Below are 12,803 nucleotides of genomic sequence, written 5' to 3'. Positions count from 1 at the left end.
TAACTGTGTCATGGTATATCACAGGGATACTAAGAAGAGGTAGACCTTCTTTTATGAGCTAATATGAAAATATTTCCAACCTATATTGTTTAGTTAAAGAAAAAGTACAAATCAAAGTGAATGGTATGCACCATTTGTGTCTTTTTAAGAAGTGTATGAACTGGTATGTGTGTGCTCAGGTGCTTGAATATACAGAGAAAAACTAGAAAGATTCATGAGGAAACTGGTAACAGTAATAGCTACTGGGTAGGGAATTGAGAGGGTGGTGGGAAGACTTATTTTTCACTATTATCTTTTTTAATAGTTAGAAGTTTTAGCCTATTTTTTTTATGTCCTTATAGAATACATTAATGCTTTTTTAAAGTAACATGGCTTAAAGGTTTTGTACCACCACATACCTCTAAACTGAGTATTTAAAAGCACTGGATCCTCCCAATGCACCAATCCATAAGGTGTTATGGATTATAAGCTATAAGGAGCATTCTCACTCAGGAAAGACTTTTTTTTTGATCAATGTAAAAACTCAGATTAGGTCATTTCATCATTAGTATTTCAAAGAGGTTAGAATCAAAGCTTTGGTAAAAGTTTTATGACCATAGAAAAATACCATTACTACATTGAACGTTATTCTAAAATCTGATTGAGACTTGAAAGTGTCCTATAAGCAAAAACTATAATAGGTAGTTATAATGTAATTGAAAGCCATTGTGATTTTATTCAAAACAAGTGTTGTTTACAATAGATTTTGATGGATTTCCCCCCCATAGAAGCTTTTCAAATAAGATACTGTTATGTGTATTTTGGACCTGTAGTTAACTACATTCGTGTAGTATAATGAATCTCTATGTGTGTTTCTTTCAGAAATAAATACAATTCCTTTGGGATACTGAGACATTGCCTTTTTCAGTCCAATTCTAAGTTTAGTTAGCTATATGCTCACATAAAATAGAGCAAAAAGACATTAGAGTGACAGAAACAACTCAAGTTTCTATCATATGTAGAAAAAGCACATATATATTTGTGAATATATGTATATATACTCAAGCTTATATCTTATATAGAATAAAAGTAACATAATAGATTAAAATATATGGTTGATTCATTTTGTTAACTGTAGTAGATATCAGATCCAGAATAATGTGTACTTGCAGACACATAATTTTACAGTAATTTGGTGAATTGATTAACTTATTTGGTCGTGTGGTTTTTGTTTGCCTAACATCATTTTGGAAGTAGAACCACCAAAAATGGTCATAGTAGTTTTCTTTCCATGCAAGGTCGTCTCTTAATTATAATTTTCTTTGTTCTTTCTGTCAAATGTTTTGCCATATTTTTGTGTATGCATATGACTATAAATACCTTAAAATAAATTCAAATTAGCCCACCAATTGACTGGATTTTATGAAATAATGATTACCAGTGTTTGTTTTGTATTATGAAAAAATTTGATTGTCTATCTTACATTTTACATTTTCACTTATTTTTCTTCGTTTGAGAGCTGTTACCTATGTGTATTTCCACCTATGCTTATGACTCATGCGTGTCTCAGAATTCAGATGAAAAGTAAAACATTCAGTAAAATAAACATTTTGGTGCCATGAAGTTACAACCTAATGTTTTTGAGAGTTAATTTGCTAAAAATCAAACAACAGTGCAAACTGTTTATCTGTAAAAGTTCATTAAAAATGGTACCAAGTAATAACATTTAAGGTTTTTTCCATAGACATAATTTCTAGTAGGAAACCTGTATTCCTATGATGTTCTAAGAGAATCTTTTTAATTCCTGATTATACCTGGCAATTTACAGAGTATGCTAGAACATTGCTAACTTCTGCAGTTGAGTGCACAGTTGGCTAAGGTGCTGCTGTTCAAGTACAGAACTAATGGTCAGCTTGGGGTTGTCAGATCTGATGTTGCCCTATCTCTCAAATGCTGCAGACTCCTGTATGCTAAGCTTCTTATGTTATCTCTATTTTAAACAGATGGCCGAGTAAAACTTTGGGTTTATGGCGTTTCGGGTGGCGCTTTTCTTATCATGATTTTCCTAGTATTTACTTCCTACCTTGTTTGGTAAGTACTAATTAGTAAAAAGTTTATATTCCATATTTTTATGGATTTCATGTTATACTTAAAAAAAGTATCTCAGGGGGCCGGGCGCGATGGCTCACGCCTGTAATCCCAGCACTTTGGGAGGCCGAGGCAGACGGATCACGAGGTCAGAAGTTCGAGACCAGCCTGATCCACATGGTGAAACCCTGTCTCTACTGAAAATACAAACATTAGCTGGACGTGGTAGCATGTGCCTGTAATCCCAGCTACTCGGGAGGCTGAGGCAGGAGAATTGCTTGAACCCGGGAGGCTGAGGTTGCAGTGAGTGGAGATCACGCCACTGCACTCCAGCCTGGGCGACAGAGCGAGACTCTGTCTCAAAAAAAAAAAAAAAAAAAAAAATTATCTCAGGATCATTGCTCATTATAACAGGATTGTTGAGTCCAAAAATAATCTTCAACAGTAGAATGGCTGAATAGTTGAAACGAGGAATCATTATTTTTTTTGTTCTTATTTGAGATAACATTTTTTAAATTTGGTATTTGAATAATATGAAAATCACTGGTCAGAACTTTTTCCATTTGTGCGTTTTTGATTTCGATCAGTAGTTTTCAGCCTTGACAATATATTGATGTCTCCCAGGGAATCAGGCTTGATCCCACTCCCCGGAGATTCTGATTTAATTAGTCTTAGGTGTGGCCAGGTCATCTGGGTGTTTGAAAGCTTCTCAGGTAATTCTAATCTGTGGTCACGGATAAGAAAATTACTATAGATAGTTTTAGTTCTTAAATTTTGTTCTTAAATTTTGAATGGTTAGGTTAAACTGACCAGCTGGTTGAAACAAACTGTAAGTACATTTTAAATAGTAGAGCAAGTTGTTTTTCTATATTGACCAGCTATGAGACAAAATTTTACTGATGGTCATTTCCAAAAAAAAAAAAAAAAAACATTTTGTAAAGGGGCTAGTTCTGAGAATTTATTAATCTCAGAAAATAATAACTAGTTTATTGTACAGAATAACTAATTGATGAACTGCTCTTGAAACCAGACAGAAGTAAATGCAGTTGACCCTTGAACAATGTGAGGAGGACTGGGGTGCCTACTCCCCACACAGTTGAAAATTCAAGTATAATTTATGACTCCCCCAAAACCTGACTACTAATGGCCCACTTTTGACCAGAAGCCTTACCAATAACATAGTCAAATAACGCATATTTTGTATATGAATTATATAGTATATTCTTACAATAAAGTAAGCTAGAGAAAAGAAAATGTAATTAAGAAAATCATAAGGAATACAAAATAATATTTACTATTCAGTAAGTAGTTATGGATTATCACGAAGGTCTTCATCCTCACCATCTTCATACTGACTAGGCTGAGGAGGAGGAGGAAGAAAGGGTTGTTTGCCTTATTGTCTCAGGGGTGGCAGAGGCGGAAGAAAATCTGCATATAAGTTGATGCAGTTCAAACCTGTGTTGTTCAAGGGTCAACTGTAGATTTTAATGTTTTCAAGTGTGCTAAGAATATTATATCAGCTCTCTGAGCAGAAGTTTCAATGGATTTTTTTTAATTTCAATGAGATCAAAGTGTTACTTCAATTTTTTTCTCCTAATAAATATATTTATATTCATCATCTGTCTCAGAGACTATTTTCCTGAGAATGTTTACCCAAGTTTTAATCTTGATTCAAATTCAACCATTGTGTATTAACCTCAAGTTCTGTTTCCAAGGCTACACAGATTTTTAAATTTTTGCTCTTGGTCAGCGAAAGTTGATGAAGAAAATAAGATGACTTTAATTCTTTCTGCCACCTATAGTGATAGAAATTGAATCCCTAGAAATTAGATTTCTATCCAACTAACATCTCCCTGTTGTTGTAGTGAAAAGTTATCATCTTCAGTTGGTCATTCATCCTAGAATCAATTTTTTTTACTGATTTTCTTTATTCAAATTGATGTTTGGCTAGTATTGCCTAGATCTACTTTTAATGAACAAATGTGAATTTGAAAGCTTTGTATGAGGTTTAAAGGAATAGGAAGCATTCACCACCAGAAAAGATTAAAACAAGGGGGAAATTTCTTAAATTGCAGCAAAGGACATGAAGGTTTGGCCAATAGGAAACTGCTTTCAAAGCAATCAATAGGCCAACCCAGTGTAAGGTAATTAGATAGTCTATCAGTCTATAAAAGCTTAGATGAATTCTACCTGTTAGTAGCCATATCCCCAAATCCAGATTCTATGGTTCCCATTTCCCTTAAATATTTAAAAGATTAAAAATTTACATGTAGTAACACATACATTTTGCCTTTTTATTTTTCTCCATTCCCTTCAACCTAAAAATGTGTTAACCATAATCAATTCCTTCGACAACAAATATTTATTAAGGCCCCTTTCTGCATGACTGGGCTCTGGGAATTAATTAGGTACATCATTGAATTCTGTTAACAAACCACTTTCTAGAGAATTTTTATATATATATATATTCATGGGATACAAATGCAGTTTCACTACATCGATATATTGCTTTTTGGTGAATTTTTCAGTATAAAATACCAATGAAATTTCTCTTTACTTTTCAGTAGCCAAATTACATAAATATTTATGCACATTGTATCTCATAGCCATTTTTTTCATCCCCAATGTCTGCCTTTAATAATGTCCCTGTGGAAGTAGCGCTCATATTTGGACTGGCTCCCATCTGCAGTCTACAGCCAGATTCGTCTTTCTGAAGCTTAGCTCCAGGGATCAGCCCTTTCCTACTCATAAATGAGCTCTGGCTTCCCACTGACAGCAAAACTAAAGTCATGTTTTGGCTGCCTCACCAGTTGACTAAAGTCTTCCACAACTGGAGCCCGAAAAACTCTTTCAAATTTATCTGCTGCTAATTCCCTATACCCTGTACAGGCTGGTGTGTTGTATAGGTCCAAACACATTTAAGTCTTCATTTTCTAAGAAGGAAAATTTTTTAAAAAAGAAAAAAATTGACTTCTTAAATAAACTTTGATTTCGATAAGAGAGTAAATTGTCTATGCTAATATTTAATCAATGTGCTAAATTATAGTTCCATTTATCATTTTATATCATATCTAAATACAGTATTTCATTATATAAAATGCTCGTCTTCGGCCAGGAACGGTGGCTCACGCCTGTAATCCCAGCACTTTGGGAGGCCGAGGCAGGCGGATCACAAGGTGAGGAGATCGAGACCATCGTGGCTAACATGGTGAAACCCCGTCTCTACTAAAAATACAAAAAATTAGCCGGGCATGGTGGCGGGCGCCTGTAGTCCCAGCTACTCCGGAGGCTGAGGCAAGAGAATGGCGTGAACCCAGGAGGCGGAGCTTGCAGTGAGCCGATATCGCCCACTGCACTCCAGCCTGGGTGACAGAGTGAGACTCCGTCCTAATTCATATTGTAAAAATTTTATTCAAGGTCTACATCTACCTTTCAGATAAGTCACTCTTATCACTGCTTTAGTCTTTCTTTCAACAGTTCTCTTCAGTATCAGGTTTAGTGTATTCATTTCCACCCAAGTTGTTTGAGATACAGCACTTCTTTGGATCTCTTTGTGCTGCTGTTTCAGAAGTTTTATCCTAACATCCAAATACCTATCTGCATATATTAGGGAGATGGCCATTTTATTTGTCTTGTGTGTATATTTATGATTTGCTTTTATTTTTTTAAAGAGCTTTTGGTATAACAAATGTAGCCCCTCATTATATAAAATATTTTATAGTCATTGAATATAAGACTATTGCCTCTTTCTGAAAGATAATTTTTAGGAGGAATAATTTCACATTAGGGCACTATATTAATCCATTGTCATACTACTATGAAGAAATAGCCAAGACTGGGAAATTTATAAAGGAAAGAGATTTGACTCACAGTTCTGTATGGCTGGGGAGGCCTCAGGAAACTTACAATCATGGCGGAAGGCAAAGGAGAAACAGGCACCTTCTTCACAGAGCGGCAGAATGGATTGAGTGCTGAGAGTAGGGGAAAGAGCCCCTTATAAAACCATCACATCTTTTGAGAACTCACTCGCTATCATGAGAACAGCATGAGGGAAGCCATGATTCAGTTACCTCCACCTAGTTTCTCTCTTGACATGTGGGGATTATGGGGTTTATAGGGATTACAATTCAAGATGAGATTTAGGTGGGGAAACAAAGCCTAACCATATCAGGCACTTAGGGTACTGCCCCTCTAATTTTCCAAGGAAGTTTCTGCTTCTGTGGCTTACTCCTTGTTTCCCATTGCTAGCTATTGGTACTCTACCTGTTCATTAATCCCTGTGAAACTCAAATACCAACATTTTCCTTTTTAAACAGTCTGGAATAACTTGTTCATGTCTCTTTTGTCGTGGTAGTTACCCCATGATAATATTGTAGTTATTTATATAAACATCTTCCTCCTCTATCAAACCCCAGGAAGTTTGAGTGAGGGGAGGTAATTACTATGCTTTATGGATTGTTTTAAAGCATGAATTTGAGCAAATAAATAAAATGTATTAGTAAAAACTAATTTATTGCCCGTGATTTTTAGAAAAACAGTATAGGAAAAAAATCTAATATTTATATGTCAAATTTTACATACATTGCCTTATTCAATCATAATAATTCAGGGAGGTGTTGCTATTGCCATCCCTATTTTAAAGAGTAATTGATCCGTAGTGAAATTACATAACTTTTCTGAGGTCACCAGCATGGTAGAATCAACCCCAGGTTTGCCTATCCCTAGAGTTTGCCTATCCCTAGAGTGCATGCTCTTTCTACTGGTCTTTGGGTCATTGTGATTTCTTTCTCTTGAGTGATGCCCAAACTCTTTAGACTCAACATAATGTCTATAGCTTCCACATTTCCTAGAGGATCCTTGTTTCACAGGTAAAGTAAGCTGTTGACCTGGTATAGACCTATTGATATAAAAACACGTACCTTTTACTGTTACATATGAGCCGCCAAAGAAACCCAAATAGATATTTTCATAGCATATAATTCTGTTAAATGGATTGCAGAAGAGTTAGAGGATGACAGTTTTAGAGATTTTATATTTTTGCCAAAAACAGAAGCCTTAGGACAAGAGAACTGCTATAATATGCCAGGTCTTTGGTGTATACTTCAGGTGAAAGCAATTTATAATAAAACTTGAAAATGCTTCTGAGAAAATGTCAAAAAAATAGCCTTCTAAAGACTACTTCTTTCAAATACTAGCCTTTGAACATCTACCATTAGTGTTTGGAGTTTCAGAAATATTATTGATGCCCCTTCTCCCCTGGCAGTAAATATCCATGAAGCAATTTAATGGGGATGACCACTGGATGAACTTGCTGTTAACCTAGATGTAGCACCTGGAAGTTACACCAGATAATAATGTCCATTCTACCTGGCCCAGCACAGTTCTGTAATGCACTCTCATTCTTCCCAAGTTTGAGAGTGGTACTTGCACCTCCAAAGGCTTGTCTCTCACAAGTGGCTGCCAAAACAAAATATGGTTTGCTGCTTTCATCAAACTAGTTAATCTCTCCTGGCTTGAGAATGAGTCCTTGCTGAGAAGTGCCAGAGGCTTGCTTGTCTGTCCACAATGAGCTCACTTTTCTGGCTTAATTCATTTTTATCCTTTGCTAAAATGCAGATGACCCTAAAAGAGGTCACTTTAAAATGTGTCTGCCAGTGATCTTTCACAGCCAGGACTGCAAAATGGTTTTATGCTGTGTGCCAACTCCAAAAGTGGCTATGGCTGTCAAGAGTGCTGTTAGGAAGAATGATGAGGCTACACCTCAGCTCAACAGGAGAGAATAGAGTGATGGATTAGAGATGTCCACCTGGGCACAGGATGACTGGTGGTGTTGGTGGCCTATGTGCCAGGCATTTATGGGTCCTGATTCAGTTGGAGTGAGGGAGGTGATCAGACCTTTTCTGAAACCAGAGTGGAGGAGGAAAAAATAAGAAATAAACTTACTTCTAAAGGAAAAATACGGATACTGTAGGGAGAAAGGAAAGCAAGCCAGAGGTTCTAAAGACAAGCCTCCTAGTTGCTGGCCTTCTCAGTGTTGGCCTTGCTGAGTGCAGTCTTGCCCCTCAGCTCCTCCTCCTGAGGTTCTTTTTTACTGGCCAGAAAGCCTTGCAAAGCTGCTATTTGGCAAAGTACTACCACATTCAGTGGTCCAGAGATTAATATTTGAGAGGAGGCTGATCTATTCTAAGCCATAAAACTTCTCAGATCTCATGTATTCGTAATTGTGATTTTGGTATCTGGCAATTGGGAGGTTGCACAATATGAAAAGATGCCTGATAAATGAGGTCCTAATCCCAGTGATCCCCAGCACACCACGTGGCCCACAAAGGTCCGAGGCCTACCTATTAGTAGCCCCCACTGGCCACAGTGTCCGTGATTCCAAACATGGTAAGTGGTATAAACATATTTGTGTAAATTTTGAATAGAATATTCCAAGCCTAGATCATAGAGGCTGGCCAAGTTGACGTGTCTCCCGGGTGATAGTATTGTCTCTTTATAGAGATATGACCACCTCTAGCCTTTCTCCCGGCTTTGCATTCTCAACTCCCCAATGCCTAGGATTCTCTAATTTCTCCTTGCCCAGTGGCCTTTAGCAAATTCCCATTAAGGGTAGACTGCCAAAATCTCTGTTTTGGAAGCAACTACATTTCTTACCCCTCTCTTCTTCTTTGCTCCCTTCCCGCACAAAAAAGAAAACCAGGAGAGGTGGGAGGGAGAAGACTCCTGCTGTAATTTCAGATGAACTTCCTTGTACTCTTTTCTGCCATTAAGACAACCCACCCCATCACCACCACCACCATCAGGGTAGATTTACAGGCTGTTACTTTCAGATTGCCTCACCCTCTGGTGTGTGTGTGATTTCTTAGCACCTTCAAATGATGTGGAATGGTATACCCAGGACTCCATGTCAAGCGGGGTTCATGCCAGAGCCTGAGCCCATCAGTATAATTAGAGTCACTGGAACATACTTAGTATAGATAAAGTTAAATTGGATGTTATTCAGATAATTAAGCAATACCCTTTTGAAAATTGGAGAGGACCCGGAAAGCAGGAAATTGAAGGCTGAAGCTCCCTCTGGAGAAAATTCTGAATCATGTTTTTGCATCTCTGCAGCTTCTCTGGTTGGAAGTTGTTTGCCTGCAGCCATCCCTGTCCAGCACTCAGCATATTCTCAATGAGCACCCGCTGCATGCCAGGTGCTAGGGTGGGGGGCCCTGAGAGAATCTGCAGTTCCTTTTAGGGTTTCTGCCAAAACCATTTTTAATTTATTTAACTTATAGGATTTGCTTCAAACATCAATCAAAAAATTAATTTTACTCCTCAAATTAAAACTTGAGCATTTTAAATTAGGAGTTTCTCCCTACAACCATTTTAATTGTATCAATTTTTTATTGCAGTAAAATTCACATAATATAAAATTCACCATTTTAGCCGTTAAGTGTAAGAAACCAGACACAATAGACAACATACAGCATGATTCCATTTAAGATATCAAAATCTATCGGGGCAGAAAGTTAATTGATGAATGGCTGCCAGGGGCTGAGAGCAGGGGGAAATGGGGAGAGACTGCTTGGAAGAGTGCAGAGTTGCTTTTTGGCACGATGAAAGGGTTCTGGAGCTAGATAATGGTGATGGTACACATGCTGTGACTGTGACAAATGCCACTGAATTGTATAGATTAAAATCTTTGTTTTTAAATTAGATTCACTGAGAATACAAAAATTAATTCATATGTTCAGACAAAAAATGTCATTTCTACCAACTGCCAAATGAATGCCATATATATATATATATATATGGAGAGTGTGGTGAAAAGGTTAAAAGCTCAGGTCTGTGTGTTAGATTTGCTTAGAATTCAGGCTCTGCCACGCACTCAGTGACCTGAGGGAAGGTAAACAACCTCGGTAGTCCTTCTCTGTAAAGTAGCAATAATTCTAATGCTTCCCTTGCAGGGTCGTTCTGGGATGTTTTGAGAGATTTTGTGTAAAACATTCAGCACAGATCTTGGCACTTAGTATGCATCCAATAAGCAATAGATGCTAATATAATATAAAAGCATGGAAGGTTGGAGACAGGGAGAGAGATGAAGGCAGGCTGTGTAGGCAGGGCAAAGCAAAGACCTTGAGGAGGGAGGATAAGTGTGGTGGTGAGAGAAGTTAAGTGGCAGAATTAAAGGTTGCAAGCATTTATAAATACAAGTTAAAATTTCCCCATACTAAGAAACAAGAAGTGTACTGCAGGGTGTTTTGCCCCACATCTGGGGCATCACTATGTGATTTGGGAATGTTGTTCAACTTAAGCTTTTCTCTCTATGAGAAGGAAAAGCAGCCTTCTCTGACTTGGCAAAGTTGTGGACTTCAGGTAAAGCAGAGACCAAGTGAGAATGGCTTTGCACGGAGTAGAATTGGTTAAATTTTCCTGACACACTCTGGCATCTTGGCAGCTAAATGTCAGGCTCCAGGTCAGAGCAGAAGTATGTTTACTTAAAAACAAGACCAGCAGGGTGAGGCCTGGCTGCTCCAGCTGCTTATGATGTTGAGCATCTGTGATGCGAAGGTCACAATAGCTTAAAAAATTAGTGAGAAAAGACATTCCTGTTGTTGTGTATCAACAAGAATATAAAAGGAAAGCAACTCTTCTACTAACTTCCTTCATTCCACTAAACCAATTTTAAGATTGTGTAAAATGATGGCTTCTCCTTAACAGAGAGTGAAAGCATTCAATATTCACAAAAGGGAACCCGCACATCTAGAGAAATGAATCTTTTTGTCATTTTACCGCTTAAATTTCTATACCTCAAAATTGTCTTTGGCAGATGAAACAGAGCTCTATGAACTTACTTTATCTGAGGAATTTTTTTCCCTTTGCAGCAAGAAGCCAAAACCACATCAAAGCACACCTCCCCAACAGAAGCCTCTGACCTTAGCCTACGATGGAGACTTAGACATGTAATCTGAAAAAGAAATCCAAATGTAGACATCAACTGCCTTAACCGCTTTCTCTTTTGTAGCTCTCAGACTTCTCAGTTTTTTGAGGAATCTCAAGATGTGATATATTGGGCAGAATACAAATATTGCAAAAGTAATATTGCCTCAACTTCAGTTGGACATGGAGTCAAGGATTATTAGGTCTGCCATTTTGTTTTCAAGTTGTTTGTGGGTGTGTTTTATTTTTTTGGTTTTCCCAAGGGACCTGAAAACCCTTCTCTTCCTGTTTGGAACTGGGAGGAAGAAAACATGATGGAATTCCCACAGACTTGAGTAAACTTGATCTTCAGCAGCATAATGACAATCCAGAGGAAAATCCAGTCAAGGCATTTACTCTAAATGACGAGTCTGACACTGCATTTTTACGCACTATATTAGTGCAAAGTCTTTATTCTTCCCATACTTCAACACTGAGTTTTCTAGAGTTTACATTGGTTTGAAGACTTTCAAATTGGATTGCCTATTTTCATGAGCACAGAGAGAATGGATTACCATTTCAGAAATTCTCTGAGTTTTTAACCTTTAAATACTGTATTTTGTTTTGTAGCCAGGGGATGATGGCGCTTCATGGATTGCAGCTACTGAAAATAGCAGAGTGTGTGTAATTGCTGGACTAGATGGAAGCTAGGTCATTTCTGAAGGGAATGTGTACTGAATGTTAGAGTGTACAAACGAAATATGTGGTTAAATTGGAGAATGAGGTAGATTATTTGATTACTAAAACTGTATTTTAACAAAAACTTATCCATGTAGATATAGCATTAACCACACACAGTTGTAATTCAGTTTAATGATGACAAACTCTGCTTTTGTAATTTCAATTTTCTTATCTGAATATTTATAAATTCTTTTTTTGAATTTAATTATCTGACCTCATTTACTATACATCAAACACTGAACCTGTTTGTAGAAAGTCTTGCTTTTATAAGGTTTCAATAATATCTAAAACAACACATTAAAAAGCTGAGACCATTTTCTGAAGATAATTGTTTGTAATCATAGGTGTTGAAAGTAAAAAGGTGCCATCTTGTGGTATTGACTTGTATTTATAACAAATAAACTGCTCAAGAGACTGCAGTGTTGGCTCTTCTAGATTTATTCACTTCTGAAGTGCCTTACCCTTGCTTTGACAAAAACAGTGTTAATATCAGTTTTTCAGTGTTTTGGGGGTTGACAGCTGCTATCACTGACAAAAACAAAAAAAGGAATCTTACCCCTCCACACTATCAGGCATACTAGGAAACAGCGCCAGTCACAATGACATAGAGTAGCTTTTAGGGAACATTTAGAGCTCAAATAATATTAGAAAAAACCACTGTAATCATGCAAACACTGATATGTAAATGATGTGAGAGAAGGAAGAAAATGGAAATGTTAGAAATGTGACACGACAACCAGATTAAAGGATGTTTTCATTTACACTGTGACCTCTATTAACCATTTAACACCTAGGTAAGCCCTCCAACTAGCTGATTGTGTCCAATGATACCATAATTTTAACATAAAAAAGAAAGCAAAAAGAGAATACTTTATTTTACTAGTATAATTGAGGACACAATTCCCAGAATTGTGCTTTCAAAAGTTCACTTTCAATAGCCTTCTTAGTAGTTTAAGAAAGTCTGCTTTGGAGATCAAACCATGGCTAGGCCCTTTATTGCCTGTGTGACCCTGGACCAGGAATATAACTTTTCTGTGCCTCAGTTGTTTGACCCACAAAATGAAGATAATAAAATTATGTTCCTCTAAAGT

The 12,803-nt window shown here is 37.1% G+C and overlaps 1 protein-coding gene across 2 annotated transcripts in view; it reads left to right on the top strand.

Annotated features, from left to right (window-relative positions):
- Positions 1-12,131, top strand: part of THSD7B (thrombospondin type 1 domain containing 7B) — a 919,482-nt gene extending 907,351 nt beyond the window's left edge. The window contains exons 27-28 of one of the 2 annotated variants that reach the window (XM_032145845.1): positions 1,983-2,070; positions 10,938-12,131. In XM_032145845.1, the coding sequence (XP_032001736.1) occupies positions 1,983-2,070; positions 10,938-11,019 (170 nt within the window). In that variant the 3' untranslated portion in view covers positions 11,020-12,131. The remainder of the gene's footprint in view (positions 1-1,982; positions 2,071-10,937) is intronic. The other variant, XM_058434423.1, reaches the window with a different exon arrangement.
- Positions 12,132-12,803: the final 672 nt, after the last annotated feature.

This window comes from Hylobates moloch, unplaced genomic scaffold (assembly GCF_009828535.3).
Source record: "Hylobates moloch isolate HMO894 unplaced genomic scaffold, HMol_V3 SCAFFOLD_24, whole genome shotgun sequence".
NCBI classification, from domain to species: Eukaryota; Metazoa; Chordata; class Mammalia; order Primates; family Hylobatidae; genus Hylobates; species Hylobates moloch.
Note: the sequence above shows the minus strand (reverse complement) of the source record. Positions and strands in the feature narration are given on the sequence as shown.